The sequence below is a fragment of the Medicago truncatula genome, chromosome 4 (assembly GCF_003473485.1).
Source record: "Medicago truncatula cultivar Jemalong A17 chromosome 4, MtrunA17r5.0-ANR, whole genome shotgun sequence".
NCBI classification, from domain to species: domain Eukaryota; kingdom Viridiplantae; phylum Streptophyta; class Magnoliopsida; order Fabales; family Fabaceae; genus Medicago; species Medicago truncatula.
Genome location: NC_053045.1, coordinates 50133339 through 50156493, shown reverse-complemented (window position 1 = coordinate 50156493; position 23155 = coordinate 50133339). Strand labels below are relative to the sequence as shown.

The 23155-nt window shown below is 32.2% G+C and overlaps 2 protein-coding genes and 1 long non-coding RNA gene across 5 annotated transcripts; all 3 read right to left on the bottom strand.

Moving 5' to 3' along the window:
* Nucleotides 1-1109: 1109 nt before the first annotated feature.
* Nucleotides 1110-6202, bottom strand: LOC11408694 (AT-hook motif nuclear-localized protein 1). 2 transcript variants are annotated; one of them, XM_024782755.2, is made up of 6 exons: nt 5377-6202; nt 4021-4098; nt 2775-2842; nt 2383-2514; nt 2039-2203; nt 1110-1627 (listed from the first exon to the last, which is right to left on the bottom strand). In XM_024782755.2, the coding sequence occupies exons 1-6, from the start codon at nt 5771-5773 to the stop codon at nt 1391-1393; spliced, it is 1077 nt and encodes a 358-aa protein (XP_024638523.1). In that variant the 5' UTR covers nt 5774-6202; the 3' UTR covers nt 1110-1390. The 2 variants fall into 2 exon arrangements, with proteins under 2 accessions (XP_024638523.1, XP_003608790.1); XM_003608742.4 differs by lacking the exon at nt 4021-4098 and having other exon boundaries at nt 5377-6196.
* A 6121-nt stretch (nt 6203-12323) lies between these two features.
* LOC11411018 (uncharacterized) lies at nt 12324-14790 on the bottom strand. The gene is made up of 3 exons (XR_003011325.2): nt 14273-14790; nt 13946-14142; nt 12324-13445 (listed from the first exon to the last, which is right to left on the bottom strand). It is a non-coding gene; the product is annotated as an uncharacterized lncRNA (long non-coding RNA).
* A 3218-nt stretch (nt 14791-18008) lies between these two features.
* Nucleotides 18009-20986, bottom strand: LOC11407451 (ACT domain-containing protein ACR8). 2 transcript variants are annotated; one of them, XM_024782398.2, is made up of 8 exons: nt 20849-20986; nt 20586-20709; nt 20127-20172; nt 19917-20031; nt 19767-19834; nt 19115-19681; nt 18904-19008; nt 18009-18806 (listed from the first exon to the last, which is right to left on the bottom strand). In XM_024782398.2, the coding sequence occupies exons 2-8, from the start codon at nt 20645-20647 to the stop codon at nt 18444-18446; spliced, it is 1326 nt and encodes a 441-aa protein (XP_024638166.1). In that variant the 5' UTR covers nt 20648-20709; nt 20849-20986; the 3' UTR covers nt 18009-18443. The 2 variants fall into 2 exon arrangements, with proteins under 2 accessions (XP_024638166.1, XP_003608787.1); XM_003608739.4 differs by having other exon boundaries at nt 20586-20985.
* Nucleotides 20987-23155: the final 2169 nt, after the last annotated feature.

Here is a 23155-nt window from a genome sequence, read left to right as displayed (position 1 = left end):
TTGACGACAAAACACCCCTAGATTCTCGGTGAAGAACTCACCCAAAAATAAATTCATTTTTTTAAGAGTTAAATAAGTTTTCGTTTTAGTTTTCTAAAGAATTTCTTTAACTTGAAGTCCTAAAAAATTTTACGTTGTATCTTCGAATTTTTTTTCAATTATTTTTAGAATATTTTAAGACTCTTTTGGCAAAAAAAATTTAGAATTCATATTAAATTTAGGCTTAAATATGCCTTTAATCCCTGCACTTTCATCAGATTTTGGCATTGGTCTCTACACTTTTTTTTGTTTGGAATTGATCCCTGCACTTTGTAAAAATATTGGTATTGGTCCCTCTGTTAACTTTCTGTTAAAAAAAACCACAAAACTATTGGTATTAATCCTTGCACTTTGTAAAAATATTGGTATTAATCCCTGCACTTTGTAAAAATATTGATATTGGTGCCACGGGGTATGATCAATACCAATATTTTTACAAAGTACATGGATCAGTGCCAAACAAAAAAAAGTGCAGGGACTAATGCCAAAATCTGATGAAAGTGCAGGACCAATGACACATTTAAACCTTAAATTTATGTTCTGTAAAAAAATTCTTGTTTTTTTAAAAGTTCTTATAATATTCAAAACTTTCGTGCAAAAACTTACTTAAATATGAAGGGTGCACATGAGTTGAATTAAAAGCAGAGACCAAAAATATAAATAAAACTAAAAGTTGAAGAAATTTTTTGGAGACTAAAACAAAAAATTTAAATATTTATAGGACTAAAAACTTAAAAAAAAAAAAAAAAAAAAAATTGTTGTGCAAGAATATAATATAGAAATACACTACTATATATTTATAATAATAAGGCTTAATTTATGAATAGGCACCTATTTTAGTGTTAGTTTCTAACAGGGATTTAACAAAATTGGTTGACAAGTTTGAGTTCTTCATTGTTTTTTATTTACATAGAAATGAATGATCATCATTCTCATGTTGGAGACATTGTCATAATGACAAGAATAACTTTAAAAACACAATAATAAGTGATGTACACGATTAATTATATGTCATGAATTTTTCAGAATTTTTAATATAGTTTGGGCCAACAATCATGCACTTCAAATAGTAAACCGCTAATTCAACAATCATGAATAACTATCACATCAAAATAAATTCTTTAAGGCATGACTTCGTATCATTAAAAAGCATATCTTATCAGGTAACTCAAATTCTACAATGACAGGAACCTGGTAAAACATGGAAAACTTGTTGGTCACGGTACAAAGTTCAACAACCATAACACAACAAACAAAAGAAAGTGAGCTAACAACTAGGAATCCCATTACAGCATTGTAAAAGCAGCTACACATAAATGCATATATATAAGGCAAAGGCATCCTTATGAAATTAGCCTCCAGGAAGAGACACATTAATATCAGTAGCGGGCTTATCCTTTGCATCCGATGCTGGCACAGCAGACCAATTATCTCCACGGAAGGAAGTTACTGATGATAGAATAGGTATTGGATCAAGAGTAGGAATGGGAACAACAGCAGGAGATGACACAGTTGATACCACATCATGTTTCTGATTTCTTGGCTTCTGCTCATGTTGGTTTCCTGCCATAAAACTACCAACCACTACCTGGTAGATACATGTTTAAAATTAGAATGATCAGAATCAAACAAATTGTTATCGAGTAAATACTAAATCACTAGCTTATGCATGTTGCTATAATTGAGTTGTCACTGAAATGTTTGTTTGCTAGAAATGGAGTTGTCATTGTAAGGTCTGTTTTCTAGAAATGTGTGCAACTGCATCTAATTCATTCGAAAACTCGAAGCACATTTAAGAGTTGTCTTTCTCAAATGGTGAATTTTAATACAAATGAGTTAGAGATTGAACCATGACCACATGCTCAAGAGACTCAAACCACCGACCACTTGAACCACGCAAAATTAAAAAGGTTCATTTGATTTGAAATAATGTTTTTGTTTTTATTTATTATTTTACTTTTAATTTACAAATATTCTCCCTTACAGATAGAATAATTACCTGCACTGGACTTGCAGCCACCAACAGACCAGCTACTCCTCCGCCAACAACACGTCCGTCAGGACTTGCCAAAGACACACTCATGCCGCCTGATCTGCTTCGTGTTCCTCCTCCACTTTCATTTGGCATGAAGGAACCAGATAAAGACAGAATTTCAAACAGTCCCTGTAGAAACACCGAGATAAGTAGCTGTGCGTGCAAATAATCCAATCCCACTATATGCTCAAAAAGGCACGAGAAACAACATTCTTGAACTGTGTAGATCATTAAATGCATTGTGGAACCAAATGAAAGTTCTCTTCAATAAGATGGAATGATAATAAAAATTTGCACAAATGATTCACCTCATATGTCAATGTGCCCCCAGAAGAATCGGGCTGACGAAGTGTGACACTTTTTATGACACCATTTGCTGAAAGAATGCATACAGCTCGAGGTCCTTGCTGAGAAAATGAAATTACCTTCATGGTAACATCCTAACATATACACACAAAATTGTTGACAATCGTCAGTTAGACTATTTTCTAGTTATCACTGAAAAAAAAGTAAGTGATCACACAGATATGACAGGAAATTAACATGTTACTAAATGCTCCCTCTCACTTTTATTCTGTTTATAGTTAGTCCCTAATTTTATCACACTTCATTCTACAAAAGACATGCATGTAATATAGGACTTTTCACTTCCCCAAATAACTGTGTTACAGCATAGTCAATAGATATTTCTGAAAATTACCTCTCCAGCATTAACAGTGATGATGTGGGGTGTAAAATTTGAACCAACAGAGCAAGGGACCCATTCACCTAAAAAATGTAAATGTTAACAATAATTAATAATCAAATTGAAAAGGTTAAACAGTCTCGGGGTTTCAATTATAAGACGTCTATAATTTAGGCCAAATTAAGAATTTTAATATTTAGACCTAAGTTACCAATTGTGTTTTTGAATCGGTCCTGAGTTACCGGATAATAAAAAGCTGAAACATCACTATGCTTTTGTCCTAAGAGAATAAGATTCCAAGAGAATAATCTTTTAAGTCCACCTCAAGATGCTTTATATATCAGTTTAGTCCTAATATATAGGCCAGTATAGAATGTACAGTGCAGCAATCTGAGACGGTAAATATCTAATATCAGGTAGTCAAAGGAAAACAATTTAATATGAAACTAAATGCTATTTTATTATTTGTAAGTACTTCAAAACTCTACATCAGATATGTCAGACTCGGACATCAACCAATTTTTTATAGAATTTCAAAGCTAAAGTTAAGTTTGTGCACATATGTAAAAGCAGAAATTTGGGAAATAAGCTTCATCCAATTAGCAAATTTAGAAGCTTACCAGAATTATAAGTTAAACAAAAAGGGAATATCATATTTGAATGTACACAAAACAATGTACGGCAAAAAGGAATTATAGATTAAAAATAACAATACTACCTATGAATCACAGACAAGAAACGAGTATCAGATACAATACACATCCGATACGGCGATTCATCATTCATTTAAAATTATAGGATACAATACATATATAAAATATACTAATAAATATATGACTGCAACTTTAGAAAATTAAAATAAAAACATAGCTCTTAACCATTGGTAAAATATAAAATAGAAATTGTAAATCATTATCTTCCAAACTCAGTACACAATTTTTAACATGGTTTTCAAAAAATCCAAACTAAGATATTGAAATAGTATTAATTTCATCTCCTCCTTCACCAACACCGGTAGATTGCAACACAGACAAATACTCATCATTTACATTATGACGCACATAAATTTCAGTTCCATAAATTCTAAACAAATGAGTTTTTACTAGAGAGTAAAAAACTTGTAAAATTTTTTGACACAGTTACAAGATCAGGTCCTATTTTCACCTGCCTCTGATCCCTTAGTGCCCTTGTTTACTACACTGACATCAGCCCAAAGAGGAGCATGATCATCTTGTAAAACATTTTCATAAAAGAAACTTACTTAAAATTGTAGAGTTGGAATTGGAAATTGCTTCTGACATTGTGTTGCTTCTGGTTCTAGATGTCTCTTTGGCTCCCTCTGGATAATTGTAGTGCAGTGTCTTAGACCAATTTTGAAAAAAGGAGTTGAGAAAAATGGTAGGAGGTGCAATGGTTAAATATCAAGTACATGGGTGAATCTTGAAATTTGCAATTGGATAAAATTGAACGGCCAATTAGTAATAGGATCATGGGAAAACCAATTTTGAAAATTGGCAATTTATAACCGTGGAATTGTATAGATACATCACAATTTACATGTATCAATTAAAGGAGAGAGAGGGTGTAATTAAAGGAGAAAGGAGTAATTAAGGAGGAGGAAAGTTTGATTCATGTACTAGAAAACTGGTCACTCATGAGATGAATTGACTGTATCGCGGTATATCGAGGTATATCAACGGCATATCACGGTCGGCATGTATGCGTGTCGGGTACGACTCAAGCCATTTTAGCTTATCCGTGTTTCTGACAATACTACTACTATATGAAAACTAGTTTGTAGAAATTTTACCAATATTGACTATGAAGCTTAGGCAATTGCAAATTTCTTGAGCTATTGTTAATGCTTACACTTTGCGACCAAATAGTTAGTATCCCATTTAATTTAATTAAATCATAGGACAAGATTATCAGTATCATAAGTTCCTAACAATCCATATCAGCAAGTAAGCTGTAATGGAATGAAGAACCACTTAACTGTATCAACTAACTATTACTAATAATAGTAGTAAATAGAGTTGACCACAAAAGACCAAAAGAGGAACACATGTCAACTTGACCTCTTGACACAATACACATCCCGCAATAATATTTAAGTCTTTCAATTCAACAACTCAATCCAAAGTGTTAAACATCAGTTGCAGATTTCTAGCCTAACTTACTGCATGTTTGGATTGACGGTGAATTTCACATAATTATAATATGTCACCGTAATTTTAACAAAAAAAAAAAAAAAAAAAAAAACTACGGTGACACCGTGATTTAGTTAAACTCAGCGTCATTCGAACATAATACCTAGAATTGAAAAGATTTTACTTCCAAACATTAAGCCACTTTTGAGGACTACCTCACATTATCAAGAGTAGACCACAACTATATTCAGAGGTCCCACATCTGAATCTGAATTCACTTCCACACAAACTATAAACATAAGTCAAACACTGATTCCAAATTTCTAACTACACTAACAACAGAAAACCAAACACGCCACAACACTTACACAACACAATCCAAAACAGTAACATTTCACACTCAATTTTTTCAAAAATAAAATAAAAAGTAGACAACAAAATAGAGATATTCTAGTTAGAAGCAGTACCTATATTTTCCAACTCAAAATTCGCTTTGCTCACAGAACTAACTGGCTTCACTTTTGCACGCTTCTCCGCCGTGAAATCGATCACCGGCGGCAACGGAGCCGACGATGATATCGGTTTCGGAGACAACGCTGCCGTCACCGAACCATCCGCTGCATACTTTCTCGGTCTTCCTCTCTTCTTCTTCTCTGGCACCGTCGTTACTGCCGGAGCTGCCGTTAACACCGCCGTATACGGCGGTTGTTGCGGAGGAGCACCAGCTTGAACCGCCGCTAAAAGCTGAACAGCTGATCCAGTGGTCGGAGTTTGGTTGTCTGTTCTCGGAGCTACGTGATACTCCGACGGAGCATCTGATCCGACCACCGTTACGCCACCACTAACACCGCCACTAGCTTCCATGTTTTCAAACACTTATTAACTCATATAACACTCAAAACTTCACTGGTAAGTTTTTTATTTTCAAAAGAAAAATAATTAACAGATTAAAATTTTAAGCTAAAAAAATCAAATTAAAAAGCTTGAGCAACTGAGCAAAAAACAAGAACAATAGTTTTCAAATTTGCACAAATTTCATCGTTAAATAAAAATAAAAATAAATAGTAGTGTTAGATGGAGAAAAAAAAAATCTACAGTTTGAAAGAGGAAAAATAATAGTCTGGTTATCAGAAAATAGAAAGAAAATATTTTGGTAGAAAGAAAGAGTGAAAATTGATTTTTTGGAGTTTACAAAGGAAATGAAAATGTCTAAATTTATAAAATGAATCCTTGTTTTGTAGTTCAGGTAATTGAGTTCCTAACTTTCCTAAGACTGTCCAAATTAGAGATTAAAAAAATAAACAGGAAAAGGAGAAATGGTACTGAATTGGAAATTAAAATATTATTTCTATGAATTAGTATTAAATCAATGAATAATATTTAATGGATATAATTATTTAGATATGGTTGGAATCTGGTGGAGAAATATATAAAATAGTTTTAAAGTTGTTGGGAGGGCTTTCTTTTTCCTTCCCCATTTTAAAATATATTTTGTGTGAATATGGGAAAAATAAAAAAAGAAAAGAAAAAATCACCACACATGTTACCTTATGAGTTTATTAGATTAGATTAGACCAATGAAAAAGTAATATAGGTTGCCTAAAAATAAAGAAATTGTCCTTGAAAGGAAAGCTTGGTAGGTAGTCTCCAAGGTCAAGCCATGTATGACTATATAATAGCATTTCAAGGGGTAGGGTGGTATTCTTGTGTCCTTTGTTTCTATTTTATTTATTTAAAATTCTGCTGTTTTTTGAAAAATACTTTTGAGTCTTAAGTATTTTTAGTCTTATATTTCTAAGTGCCAAACTTTGAATCATACATACTAGTCTTATATTATATCTATCAATTTTAGTTTATCAATCTTTTTTATCATAATTTATCTATTTTAGATATGTTGACTAAAATTGATAAATTTTTAAAATGAGGGACCAGACTAAAAAAAAAAAAGTAAAGACAGAAGGAAAAAATTAACTTCTTTGAGATATTATTTAAGTCAGTTAAAAATTTATTTTTAAGTGATGCATTTTTCTTTGTCACTAAACATAGTTTTTTCTTTCACATGGAAATGATGATTTTATATATATAAAGGATAACATACACATGAATAGAAGACAAACAGATAGCAATCTGCGTTGCTAGGACTTTTTAGGTGGTAAATGTGAAATCTCATGTACAATATGAAATCTCATGCTTTGATCCGAATGAATATATTTAATCTAGCAATATCGATATATGTTTGGATGGAGGGTTAGACTCACTTTTTTAAAAATTATGGACACTATAAAATATTTTTTAAAATAAATTAAGTGTGTTAGAAGTATAATATAATTATATTTTATATTGTAATTTCAAAATACATACTTAACCTTCCAAAATCTTCACTCTTTCCACTTCATCCTTCCATTTTTTTCCAAGTCTTTCCCTCTCGTCCCTCTTAAACTTTTAAAACATACCATTAAGCTATTTATCTTTAGCTAAATTATATTTTTGATCTATAAGTTAATTTAAATTTTACTTTAGTCTTTTAAAATTAATATTGTTCAATTTTGATTCGTTAATTTATAATTGATGGACACTTTAGTTATAACGTTTCATTTTCAGATTATAAGTTTTGTAAGTTCTCTATTTTGGCCTCTTAAATTATAAATATAAGACAGTTCAATCTCTCAACTTATAAATGTTAGGCACTTTAACCATCTCTTTAGTCATCTCTTATAGGATTGATATGTCTAAAATCAGTCATTTAAAGGACAAAATTATCTATGGTTAATCATTTAAGGGCCGAAAGTGTTTAACGTGTATAATTTAAAGATTCAAAATAAAATAAAATAGTGGAGATTAAAGTGTAAAATGCTTATAACTAAAGGGATCAAGATGAAGAAAAAAGTTAAAAATCAAAGTGACACCTAAAAATAAATTAAAATACCAAAAATGTATTTTAATCTAAAACGGATAAAATACAACAAAAAGGAACTATGAATCCACGGGCACGCTTTCGCTTTTTGTTTTTCCACGCTTAAATTAAACAGATATTTATTTATGACTAGAATGAATTGCAAAGCAAGTCATTCATAAATCCTCTCTCGGCTTACAAAGAAAATAATCTTTTTTTAATCAGGTATCATCCGCGTATAATTATAGAGATTAATTTATTAAACTGAGTAAGATCGTAATAGATGATAAAACTCTATAATTACACAATTGAATTTGAATTAAAGACCTTTTAGTTAAGCTGAAATATATTTTACCATCTCTTCTAAATACTCTTGGATTATTAAATGTACAACTCAAATACTTCCTAGAATGTGATTGATCCGAACACCAATCACTTAATAAGGAAAGTTAGGAATTTTATATAGATAAATTATAGGGAGCTTCTACGGTGCAATCAGGAAATTGACCTTTTTGAAAAAGTTAATTTGATTTTGATGTTTGATTAATTTTTAAATTATTGATTACTGATTAATGAACAGTAGTATATTCATCTAGTAATGCTTGCAACATCTTGGACTTACAAGGTATTATTTTATCGTTGGAATCTTTAACATGCAAATAGAGTTTATGATATTATGTGATAGTCTTAAGTGTTACACTTTGTAGGGTGTTATGCTTAGAACAAGGTATGATAAAATTATATTAAGTGTAGTCTTGTTAATCTGATGAATTGATGATACTATGAGGGCTGAACTTTTTATGTCATTCTACAAATAATGGGGTATTACTCATTACATTTTTGATGTTATAGTATTAACTTCACCAAAAAAATCATTCTTATGATTTCACCATAGATTTTTCCTAAATTCTAAGCACCACTTTTATCAATCACCAACTATCAATTAGTGTTATTTACTCAAAAAAGAAACTATCAATTAGTATTCAAAAAAAATTATGTAAACAGTCCTTCTCATTTTTACTATTAAAATAGGGTCTTAATTGATACCAGCTTGATTAACACGGCATGAAAGTTCATATTGAACCGTAATTATCTTAGCTTTAAGATGAGGAATTTACCTAAATGACTCACTTTTTCAAAGTTTTTATTCCGTCTCGTCGTAGATGTATGACTCACTTTCTTAATGTATTTTTTCCTTTCCGTCTTGTAGTAGATGTCCATCATACAATGTTTTTTTGCAAATTGGCGAGACATGAACCGGTGACCTTTTCTGAAAGCTTGACTACTACACCATAGGTGAATATATGATATTAAAAGGTTAAGACTTGTATATATACCGGTAAGTAATAGAAGAAATTTGTAAGGTAAGTAATATTTTATGAAATTTAATTTAATTATATAAATCTAGCACATATATTATTATATAAAATAATAACTATTTAAAATAATTTTGTAAAATTAGAACAAGCGTAAGTTGTTCCAATGCATATGGCCTCAAACATGTATTTATGTGCTACTTGAACTTTTAGAGAATAATAAAATTTTAGTCTTTTGCATTTCTTATAGAATATGTATGTTTTGTCCACGTTTTTAATTTGATCTATGTTTTTTTTTTAGCAATAATTTGATCTATGTTGGATAAAAAAGAATTGGATTAAATTTAAAACATTGTCGAAAATATGTTGTGTTTTAACTTTTTAACATGATTTTAATGTTGAAAACAAAAAAAAAATATTATCTAAAAAAATTGCACAAACTGATCCAACTCAAACCACATTAGTTTGGTTTGGTTCAGATTTTATTTTAAAAGTCAACAAAACAAAACCGCATGTTTTTTATCTTGCGGTTATGATGACATTTAACCTCAAAATCGAACCAAACTGCACCGCGAACACTCAATTCTTTCCTCCCAGGCCCCAGCCGAGTCTTTTCCATGCGCGTGAATTAGAAATCAAACCCATAACATATGCTCAAAGGCACAAGTCTCTGTCCTCTTGAACTTAGCTCAGTTGGTATAAACAATGCATAAAATATGCAACTTCCAGATTCAAACATCAGCCACCACAAAAAAAAAAAAAAAAAAAAACACAAGTCCCTAATCTTTTGAACGGTCTATTGTTCGTAAGAATTGCCTTAACTAGTTTATGCTATTAAGAAGTTAGGGATCGACATCTAATTAACTACTATCTTAAGTATGTAAAAGTAAGTGAATTGATTAGTAGTTACTTCAGAAAACATGTCAATTGCCGTAACTAGTTTTCTTTTTTCACCAACAAAAAACATGTCAATTGATTACTTCCTACAATTAAGAAATTAGATACTAATATGACGGATTTTAAAATATTTTATAGAATAAATTAACGAATTTCATATATTTAATTATTATATAGATTGTGTAAAATGTTGTATAATTAGAGTACATAAAAATTAATCTCTTATATTATATACTTCAAATTTATTTATTTTTTGAATTGACAATATCTGACTTATTTGGAGCCTAAATATGATTTATTCAGAGAAATGTCTCAGAAAGATAGATGAGATAAGAATAAATTTGATCTTGTTAAAAAAAAAAAAAAAAACTTGATTTCAGTGTTTTTTTTTTTTGACAAAAATAAACGATATTCATTCATTCAAATTGATAGAGTACATCGATACAATACAAATTCAAATTTGCTAAAAACAAAAAGGATGGATCTGTGAACAAACTCACAACATCCATGTCAATAGCATAAAACGACAAAGTATCTATGCCTACAAATATGACTAATACGACTATATTCATGTCTCCGGAATACTCATGTCTCCGGATTTGCAACGTTGACGACACCAAAGTCATTGTCATCGATCGGATCTGCACTTGCTCAAAGATAATCTTTCAACCTGAATCAAATAAACACCGCACTAAGACGGGAAAATAAAAATACACCGCACAAAGACGGAAATCAAAACAAACAGAGTCATTCAGAGACGACGAAATCACAAAAACAAATGAAAAAAAAAACAAAAAATACGTGAAGTCACTTATTAAATTAGGATAGAAGGAAAAATAATTCGGAAAGTGATTTTTTTGTCAAAATTAACCCTAAATCACCCCTATGAAAAGAATAAGAAGAAGAAAAGGATGACGGCAAGAGTTTGAGAAGGAGAGAAGAGAGAAAGGAAGAAAGGGTTTTCTCAAAAAAAAAATAAATTATTCTTTCTTTTTTTTTTTCTTTTGATTTCAGTGCTTTATTTTTCTTTCAAAATTAACAATATAATATATGGTGACGAGTCTTGATTGCACACTTACTTTCCGTAACTACAAGTTCTTTTATATGAATTGGCTTGTTTGCTTTCTTGTTTTCATTGGCTACATTGTTCTGCGTATATGCCCTGAAAATTCCAATTTCTTATAATATAATACTCCTAGTATATAATAATCTTTTTTGACAGACTCTGTATAATAATTAAGGAAAATGTTAACCAGTGTCCTCGGAGCACTAGTTAAAGTCTTTAAATGGTAATTTATCATAAAAATATGTGTAATCAATGTATCGAAAATCAAAATATTTGATTTTTTAATAAAATAATTTCTTCTTTTAGAATTTTAAAGAGTGTTCCGAAGGCACTCGTTAACAAGATTGAATAGTTAATAATTGTATATTCCTTTATTTCATATTGATAAATGACCTAACCCATAAAAGCGATAGATGAAATAAATATGTTTTACTTTTTATTGGTAGGCACATGATCAAATAAATTAGCCAATAATTCCATAAATACTATCCATCTCGTCCAACTTGCAGCTGTTTCCACTCATCATTATGGAAACGAGATAGCTATTATCAGAAAGTATATGATAAATGATTGAACTTTTAATTTATGTCACACTCTTAACGAGGGTAATATATGTGCTGACTATTTAGCAAAAATTGGAACTAAATCTACAAGTAATCTATTGATTATATACTTAGTTTGTTGTTGATAATAGACCGTATAGATGTTGCTTATCGTCGCAGTAGTCTCTTTTTTCTGTTTTTGTTTTTCCGATTTTCTTATGTAACCAAAAAATAATTAGTCAATACCGCTCCAATTTCCGGACAAATATGACATTGAGGATAGAAATATGCCAAATCTATGGTTATCAAGTCATTAAAAAAAAAAAAAACTTGTCTTTATTTTTCTGATATTGTCTTTCTCCTTTGTCAAAAAAAAGTCATTATTTTTCTGATATTGTCTTTCTACTTAATTGGTGTAATAAACCCCTTGCATGTCTGTAAGTCGGAGTACCCCCTTACACTTTTCGTTGATTACTTTTGATTATAAAAAAAAAAATGGTTAGAGCTGCTTAGTGAGAGAGACAAAGGAGAAAGTGATAGTGACCTAAGAAAAAGATTGTGTGCTCTTAGAAAACTGAGTTGCAAGTTATTTGAATGGCATTTGTATTATCACAATATATTGGAGTTGGTCAAGAAAGAGAGACAATGATATGCTAACACAATCAAACTATTTACTCTTCTAAGAAATGAGAGTCTCCTAGAAAGAAAAGAAAAAATGCAAAATCATGTGGGTAAACTTACAATCAATTAATGGAATTACCGACTCAATTAACATTCGATAAACACGCAACTCCAATGAAGAAATGATAAGCAACTTTAGTTATAGTAATAGTGATGATAGAATACACTGAGTTCAATACATAATATATGGTCTGAAAGAGGGACATTTTCAGAGGATGTATATCGAGCATTAAGTTCAAGAGAATTATCTACTACTTTAGTAGCAAAGAGATTAGTCTGGAGAAGGATGTTGACAAAATGGTCACCTCTATGAGAGTATGCCATGAAATATCGAACAGTACTCAAATCTTGCAGTTCTAACTGTTGGGCTAATTGCAATTTCAAACTATTTATGCTTGTTTCTCCATCTGGCTTAACTTTCATTAACTCAATATCCTCATCACAGACATGCTCATTCTTCTTGTTCGTGTTAGGATCTGTTGTATTAACAGCATTATCTTCCAAAAGAAGCTGCTTAGTTTTAGTTGATTCATCAATTTCACATTCATTTTTACCTTCTTTTGACTTCCTTACCTTGTTTGACAACTTTATAGCTGCAACTTGTGCTTTCCCTTTTGGCTCAAGAGTAATAGATACTTCAGTTATCTTTTTGCATTTTTCTCTGAGAAGATCTAGTATTCCTTGCAGCTTCCTTTAGTTCAACAATTTCAATTTGTGCTTCCCCTTTTGGATCAGGAGTAGTAGAAGCTACTTCATATATCTTTTCAGAAGATTTAGTTTTCTTTATAGCTGTCTTTGGTTTCAGCACTTGCATTTTTGCTTCCGCTTTTGACCCAGAGTCGGGAGTAGTAGGTAGTTTCGATTTCTTTTGTATTTTTTTTTATGAGAAGATTTAGTTTTTCTACTCGGATTTTCCCTCTGTTGTTTGAATGCTTTGTCAATGTTACCTTCTGGTAGACTTTCTTCATAACTCTCTGATTCCTTAGTTTCACATACAATGGCTTGTTTTTGCTTTTTAGTCTTCTTTGATGGATTCACAATCACTTGCAGCCTTAGTTTCTTTTGCTGCTTTAGATGTGTGCGTATTTTCTTCTTCTTCCTCTTCATCTATTTTTGCAAATGCTCTAACAATAATATAAATCTGCAGTATATTATTGTTAGAATTATTATTTCTTGTTATATAAAGCATGAAACATGCTTTGAGAAATACAAGAATGAAGCTCCAACTTATAATAAATGTTCATTATATTCTCAAATCATAAAGCAATATTTTCTAGTATAGAAAACGTGGAAAAGAGAGTATGATGTATAGTTGTTGTATTTGATATAAATATCAAAATTCTAATTTGATTATTAAGGTACTTATGTATTGAAATAGAATGCTCGTTTTAATTTTTAATCTCAAGACAAATGAAGCGTGTCATGGCATATTTATTAGGCTCAATAATTTTGCAACTCGGGCTTCATTTGGAATGTGTCTTGGCATATCATAGTTAGGCTGAAGAATTTTGTAGAACTCCAAGCCTTAATTTGGAATAAGGCTTAACTCAACGCCAAAAGCTAGCTCAAGAGGTACTAATTTGGTCACATCTCACCTTCGAAGTTAAAAAGAGTTGAATGAGAAATGACAACAGAAATTACCTTAAATCTTGTTGCTTCAACCAATTCAAAAACAAGTGCATCACCATCATCCAATTTATGTTCCAATGCAAATCCTCTCCAGCTACCACTTAGCCCACTTCTACTGCCAATATAGACAGCATTATACTCTGAGCTATTTTCATCCTTTCAAATCATGTTTTTGGAAGATGTTCCTCACAAAACCTACTAGGAAGACCCTGAAAGAATAAAGACAGATAAATATATATATTTTTTTTATTAATTAATAATCTAATCTTAAAAAGAATGTATAAAACATGGATAAGAATGTGCAGGCCATATAGAAAAATATTCTGAATTGAAACATACCAACCAAAAACAGCTATAAACATGAGACCAAACCATTGACTTGATAAATGATGGATTCGTAAACTGCAAATTGATTTGGAGTGCCTCTGCAGCCTTCCAAGCACGAGCTCTTTGTAGTTTTGTAGCTTCTTTGATTTCATGGAGTGGCCTTGCAACGTAACTAAGAGTCCAATAACCATGTTACTAATATTTCAATTAGATAAATAGATAAGCCAGAATAATTAACTAACCACCTTTCCCACGATGATGAACTTGACCTTTGACCACTTCAGCAGATAAGAACTCCTATGAGGCCTGATAGACCATCACGTTGGAAATGAATGATGACTCTTCAAAGACAAGAATCTGGGATTTCTCTTTTATTTTTTTTAAACAACTTATATATTTAAACCACCAAATACCATACACGACGTACGATAGGAGCTAATAAGGGAACAGCGAAAACAAAGGCCCGAGATAGCGAAACCCCACAGAAAACGCAGAAAAGCCTAAGCTGTAAACAGAAGCAGACCCTGGGAAAAAAACAGCAGGCAGAAACCAGCGGCTGCACCAGTGGAACACTTGCCCAGCAAAACCCTCAAAACAACCCTATCTAAGAAGGAAAATCTTAAGATGCCAAGTCCACTCATAGAAGAGACACGATGGAATTTTCAACCTTTGTAAGCTCCATTGCCAAGACAACACTTTTATCTCCTCCACCAACTCATCAAGACAACACTTTCTCATTTCTTTAATACAAGAAAAATCACAGAACACTAGGCTGCCAAACTTGAGTGCTTAATTATAAAGCTTTGTTTTATCAAACCAAACAAGCACTTAGTGCTCTTTGTTTGTGTTGGAAACAAAAAACTCATTCATGTTTCACTTCGTAGACATCTTTAGTGCTTCACTTCCCAAATAGTTTAGATCCATTGTATAGAAAGTAGAACAAGTTCAATGCATCTTAGAAAGCAGTGCTAGCATAAATGCTCCCTTGTAAATTGTACTTCTCATTTCCTATCATTATAGCTAACGTATATATGTATAAATTAAGCAAGCATGTTGTTGGGTGCTATGCAATTCAAGCACATTCAAAAACACAGTCTCTCTTTTTGTCACTATTTTTAACACGGCAGCAGAGTTCTAAACTAAGGGCCTCAGCTTCCTCGATAAGCTTAACACCTCTTTGTTTTCACGTCCAACTTCTAGTCAATGTGTGTCCACCTTGAATCTACAAGGTGTAGCTTCTCTATCTCCACGCAGAATTGTCCTAAAACGCGAGAAAAGATGAGAGGAACGTCAAACCAAACACTCACTTAATCATATAATATTCTGGTCGGGCACCTTGTGCTGTCAAACATGATTTAAGCTTGACTGGGCACCTTGTGATGTCAAGAGCCTTGTTGGCCAAGGTAGGAGTCGGCCTGAGGAGCAGAGCAGAAACCCTAAGATCTCTGCTCTAACACCATGTCAAAAAGGAATAATAGAATTTCAATTATTGTGTGTATTACAATTGGCGATACAAAATTACATATATCGGTTATTCTTAATAATTGTACAAGGAGAAAAATAAGAATGCTATTAAAGGTTATTCGTAATATCATGGTTGACCCTTAAAAGAGGGATTTTGACAATAAAGTGTATCTTTTTTTTAAATGGCAAATATTATTCTCGTCGAGTTTATGCAAGTCGCACAATCACTCAGCGGATGGAAAAAGAAAATACAATAGGCACCGAAAAAGACATGGATGCCTATAACCCAAAACAAAAAAACCATCCCAAAAAGTGAGGCCGACTTATACATGCGGACAGGCCAAACAAGCACTGACAACCCAATCATACCCCTGCCTCACTAAGAATCACAACCCTGCACGCCTAGCTGCCGAAGGCAGCAAAGAATGAAACCAAGGTAGCAGCACCTCCACCCCCTTTGACCGAAAATCACAGCAGCCAAAACACAGTACACAGAGAAGCCAAAACCGAAAATGTCTAACAGCCTAAGGTCTTCCAATTAAAAGCACACATCCAATAGAAAAGAAATGGAAAAGGCCTGAACCTGCCTAACACCACCAGCAGAAGAAAAAATTAAGTGTATCTGATTTCTTTCTATTGTTGACAGGTCACACCAACAATATTTTGATTTCTCTTTGTAAATAACTCATCGTCATCAACTTTGAGAGATTTTTCTCCTCCATACATAAGTCGAACTTTGGTCAAACTATGTAAACAAATATCATTGTGCATCCCTTCTTCTCATCTATCTTGTTTTATTGTTGGTGTTTGTTTAATCACTTCGGTTTTGGTTGATGCTAATTTTTCTCAACACGTCAAAGTATTGGTGGGATTTTTGTCCGAGTTCACAATAATTGGCGTCCACTGTAAGGCAATTAGAACAAATCATTATGCAAGCACCATGAGTACCAAGTGGATTATCGAGAAATTCATCGAGGCAACACTTTTAGGTTGTGAGAGGTGAAAAAGCAGGTAGTCTTGATTCAACAAAGGTGTGTAGAGGCACTAAAATGCGAGGCTGCGTTGTCGGCTACCGTGTCATAACCAGACAAGGCCAGCACTGTCATTGTCTTATGCTTAAGGGACAAAGTTTTTAGAGAAGTCACAGAAGAAAATTGCAACAACAATGTGGGCTAAGTTAGAGTCATTATACATGACCAAGTCGTTGGTTCATAGTCAATTCCTAAAACAAAAACTCTACTCATTTAGGATAGTGGAGTCAAAAACTATTTTGGGTCAATTGACAAAATTTAGCAAAATCCTTGATTATTTGGTGATCATTGAAGTGAAAATTGAGAATGAAGACAAAACTACACTCTAATTTTGTGCATCACCTAAACTAATGGACTCAACTTCCTCGATAAGCTTAACTCTCCTGTTTTTCGATAAACTACACTCTAAGGGACTCGACAAGGTGGAGACTTGTTGAAAAGCGCCTTAAAATTTGTTTTTCGGTTATTTGTTTGTTTACGCCCAGACACAAGAGACCTACCAGAGGCATTTTTTAGGTTGTCGTCTTACGCCCAAGCGCAACTCGTTAGAAATCAGACGCAAATGCGCGGTAAGGTCTATAAAAAGGTACTTTCAACAGTTTTTTAGATAGAGGTATGAGACAAACTAAGGTTTATCAAAAGAGGAGATTCTTAGGAGATCAAAAATTAAGAATTGGGTACCTTTAGAGTATACTATAGGGTTGAGAAACAATTTAAACACCTTGATGAGTGAATCATTAGTCTCTTTGCCAAAAGAAGAGACTCATGCGAAGCTTAGAAATTAGGTTTATAGTTGAAAGTTAATTTCTTATAACATTTTAATCTTTCTTTATAAAGTACTCATTAACAGTGAATTGAAAAGATTTTACTTTTCGAGATGTAGGTTAAATTTGTGTCAAATTGGATAAAAAAAACATTGACGTATTTTCTTCTCATTTATCTGAATTATTGTATGTCTGCTCCCTCATGGAACAGTGAACTAACAATAACTCCGGAAAAGCATTAAAAAATGATCATTTGTATCTCAGAATTTTTCTCAAGGACTTCTTAACAAACAATGAAGATCATTTGTAGCCACAAATAATAAAGCATTAAAAAATGATCACTAGAGCCACAATTTACCTAAGAGTTAGTATTTGCTTGGACATCCCAATCCTATTGGATCTCGATGCGGCACAAATTAGATCACCAAAAAACACAGCAATCTTTCACGAGCGTGCATAAGGATGGTAGTTAGTGAGAACAAATTTAAATTAAAGAATAAAGTCAAAGACTTAAATTAATAATAATAATTGATACGTCGTTATGTACAAAAAGATGTATGAACCCAATCCAAATTGTTCCTCCCTCTACCTAATCTTCCTTTCTGTGCCACCAAAGAATCATATTCTACATTCCCTTTTCACAACCTACTATGGATAACAACCTATTTCAAAATGCAAATCCTTCTTTCCTTCAAGCAAAGCACATTTAAAATGGAGAGGGTCCATCCCTCCAGCTGTATAAAGGTCATTTTCCACGTACCAAATGAATCCAATCCAACCAAGTGAAGAAAAAAACAACTTATCACCCTTTACTTTTTAATATGTACACAAAGCCCAAACTTGAAGCAAGGAATAATATGCTATAAAAAGTAGTGAATATCTTCCACACTCAAAAAATTCCCTCACGCTCTTATCTTTCTGCTTTTAAGAACAAGATTTGATTAAACCCAAATTGTACAGATTCCTTCTCACTATGCTACCAAGAGACAATAACACTGCCCCTCCAACTCCAACTGATTGATCTTCCCTCTCTACCTTTTGATGACTTGCAAAAGGCAACTCCTTTACTTTTAAATTGGTTAAACCAATTTTTTGACGAACTGATTCGATGATTTTTTGGTCAGCTGGGTATCCAATGGCATCTGTTGCATAGAAAACATTTGCAGCCAAGTCCCCAGTCGTAGTTATGTCGGCCCTAGTCACATTTAATCCGTTCTCTCGGAATGTTCTCATCACCTCGGCGAGAAGCCCTTGTCTGTCTTCGGTGCATAGCTCAAGCCTAACACCCTGCATTCGAGAAATTAACAATTAATAAATCTTAATATGTTCATATCACAAATTCATAACAATTCATAAATAAAAAATGTGAATAAAAATACCATACCTCGCATGATCTTCTCTCTACTGCAGCTTGCAAGCATTGAATCACACGTTGACGCTCCGGTTCTGAACTAATTGGGGTTCCATCCTTGTGTCTAATGTAAAACTCCTGGAATAAAAATAATTTTTACATCATTAATTAGGCACATAATCAAGCAATAAACCAAAAAAAAAAAAAAAAAACATTGCATTATGATGTTTAATAAAGTAATTACCATGTATGCTTGGTCAACCCTTGTGTTGATAGTTGCATGGAACACAACATATTCCATGTCAGTTAAATTGCACACAACATCAAACAACAACTTAACTCGATCCTTGCACTGAACATTAACAACTGAATAACCCCTTTCTGCCCAATTCTGTACAGTCACTACCGGCGTTTCAGAACTAAACTTGAAAATTGGATTCATCTGATAATCACGGTCTGCAAACATCATTTGGTGAAGCCTTCTTTCAGGATGTATAACAGCATCAGAGATAGATGTTGTTGCACTCCTAATATCACTATCTCCTTGTAAAACATATCTTAAACGTGCTTCAAGCCGATTAATTTTCTGAGAATCCTCAATAGATGTCCCAGTGATGCTGTCTTTAACATAAATTAAGGAGGCCGTTCGGCCATTGTGAGTCCAAACTTTAGCCTCCACCACATCACATTGCAGCTCGGCCAAAACAGCAAACACCTCAGAAAGAAGACCAACGCGATCCGTGCCCTTCAATTCTAACGCAGTGAGACCGTTTCTGTGATTTGTTTTACCATTGTAAATGCTACTGAGTGACTGAAACAGCAGAAACAAAGAATTTAGTTTCATGGTTATGAATCAATTTTAAATAATAACTTAACGAAGATTAAACCATAAGTACCTGTTCAATATATTTTAAAACGCTCTCATCTGTTAACTTGTTTCCATTTTGATCAGTGACATGAAAAACTGAACATTGAACAACAAAAAAATTAGGGAAAACAGAATCAAAATTATCACAACAAAGAATGAGATTGAAAAATTAGCTTACCATCCATGAACCATCTTCCATCAGATGAAACATATGCTTTCTTAATAAAAAGGTTTAAATCACTGAGAATTTGTACAGCTTCCAAAAGAATTCCATGCTTTCTGGCACTATCAAACTGTGAAATTAAATCAAAACAGAAAGATTAGTATCTTAATTACATTTTTTACATGTAAACCCAAATTAATTAAGGAATTTTCTTTGCGCATTTACCTTGACTATGGTTGAATTGGAACAAACGGCATTGTCAATGACGACCCTGTTTTTTTCAAACACGAAAAGCAAAAGAAAAGTCAGAAAATTGTTAAAAATAATTTTGTCGGTACAAATCAATTATAGAAAAGTTGGTGGAAATTAGGAAAATCTACTTTTCTTCAAGCTTCAAGATTATCATGACTTTTAGTTCACACTACGGAATTATAAGGTTTAGGTACGCAAGCAAAAAGAGGTTTGAATCGGTGGTTAGAAGAAATCTCAAGAGAAAGAAAATATTAAAAATATAGAAACCCTTGAGCCTTGAAATTAACATCTTGTTAAGGGATCTGGAATTATGAATATTCAGAAAAATTTGATTGAAGGATGAAGAAAATGGCAGAAAAGAGCATAATAAGTTAAATGCAAATGAATCAGGAAATTAAAAAGATTGAAAAGAGAAAGAAGAAAGACACAAACCTAGGAGTGCTCATGCGAAAAACAAGCTTCTCGTACTCATCCGTACATGCTGACCATTCCATCTTAGTAGCTTGATAATAATCTTCAATTTAGGAGGTGGTTTTAAAGTAGTAAAAACAGCTTCCTGAAACGACGGTTATCAGACACACAGCGTTTGATGAATGTTGTGTATGAATCTTTCTCTGTTTAAGAGCAAATCCTATCTATATAGAAGGAAAGTTACTAGAAATTCCAAACGGTGGCTTTTAATGCATTACACACACCTTCGATCAAATCGTCATAAAACCACTCTTACCAAACTCTCCTATTCCTTCTCACTCTGTCTGTCCTTTCTCTATCTTCCACTCTCTTCCAAACGCAATCCTCGCCTTGATCTTAACTCTCCCTCTTTTCTCTTAGGTGTGCGTTCATTTATATATTTACCACATTTTATTCCAACCCTTATTATTTTATTTTATTGTTGTTGTTGTTTTGTTTTATTAAATTGGAATCCACGTCTCTCCTTTTTTTTTTTTTTTTAACAAAACATTTAGGTGAACTTCAAGTAGGTTAGAATAGAGTTTTTAAGAGTGTGTTTGATTTACTAAAAAAAAAAAATGAATGATACTTCCTATGTCTTTCAATAGATGATTTAGTTGACTCTGACATACGTACCAATGCATATATTTTATCTTTGATATCTTTAATTCTCTACTAAAAAAAATTATAAAAATTTAATATTTTAAAAATATTCATCGAGACGAATCCAACAACATCTTACATGATATTATTTATCTTTGTGAAAATATGTCAAGTCAATAATGTATATTGTCAACTAGGTCATCTATTAAAGGACGGAAAGAGTATAACATTTGTAAAATTGTTTTAGGAACAGAAAAATTGAGGACAATCGACCTGATTAAAATTGAAATTCAAGTCTTCCGTAAATCACATCACAATTTTTAGTTTTGTATTTGTCTAAAATATTAAACTAGTTTTTTATCCACAAAAAATTGTCGTAAAAGATTATTCTCAACTCTCCGGCCTTATTTTATGTTTTTTTTGTTCTATTTAACTAACACTTACTTATTAACAAATTAAACACACTCTAAAATTCAACAAAAACAAAAGTAATTACATATCATCCACTTTACGTCGAGAGGAGTAATTGAATTCAAAAATTTAAGTATGAATCAAATATTTATCAACTGCATCAACTTTCATTGATGGAATTTGCCCGAGCTGATCAGACATACTATTTACTACCAACAGGTCGACTAACACCAATGAAAGTAGTTAACGTGCCAGGTGGAACGACACGTGGGATCGGCAGGTGTTGCTTTGCGTGTTTTAGACTCAACAACATAGCGGCAACAATAGAATTAGAAGATTAGTTGTTGTTGATTCTTTAATTAACCAGAGGGGTCAACCCACGTGGCATGCTGGGACCATGGTAACATTCGAGTAATCTTGGTAATTAAGGTGTAATAATACGCTTATACAGGTTAATGGTTATGACGTACGAACATGACGAAGCCGCTTTTATGGTCTTTTCCTCCGTCTCTTTGTTTCGGTTGGTTTTGTTGTATCCGTCTTCTTGTATCAATGTATTGTGTATCTTCCACTCAATTTTAATGTTAATTTGTTTGGATCACTCTTTGTCTATAACCCTAAATTTAGTCTTGTTTCATCTACTATAATTTTGTCTCCTGTTTGTTGTGTTTTCAGTTTCATTATAGATTAATTAATGTAATTAATTTGCCTTAACAACGTCCAAAACGGCATTTGTCTTTAATTGGTTTCGGAATATTGAGATTCTTTCTTTTGAAATACTACAATCATTTACTACTATATTACTACTTCCACCGTCCCATAATAACTGAGTCATTTTCAATAAAAAAATGTCCCAAAATAAGTGAGTCATTTTACTTTTCAATACATCATTAATTACTTTTTTCCATTTATAACTCTAATTAATACTACTTTCATCACTCTCAATTCAATATATTTCACCTTGTATTTATGATAGTGGATAATAGACCAATACTTAACAAGAGCACTTAAAATCATTTTTCTATCTCCTTCATTTATACATTTGTCTTAATATGTATGATTTGAACAAATGGTTCAGTTAATCCGGGACGAAGGAAGTAATAAGATCATCTTTTATCTTTTCAAAATAAAATAAAAAAACTAGAAAAACAAAAAACTTTTACACATACCGTTGATATCAAAAACAAAGAATCCAAATTTTATAAGTTCAAATCATTTTTATTAGGTTTAAATAATCAAATCATTTTGTCTTTTAAATTGATTGTATGCAAAAAAGATCCTCCCTCCGTCCCATAATACATGATACAGTTGACCATATTACCTATTCAAATGCATAATTTTGAGCTTAAATATCTTAAATAATATGTTATAAAAAATTATGAAAATTTCATAGTTTGAAAATACTAATCGAGACGAATCTAACAACATTTTATATGATATTATTTATCTTTGTATATTAGTAGAAAAATATGGTCAAACTAAATTAGGTCAAAATTGCAAATTTTCAAATGGATCATCTATTGCGGGACGGAGGGAGT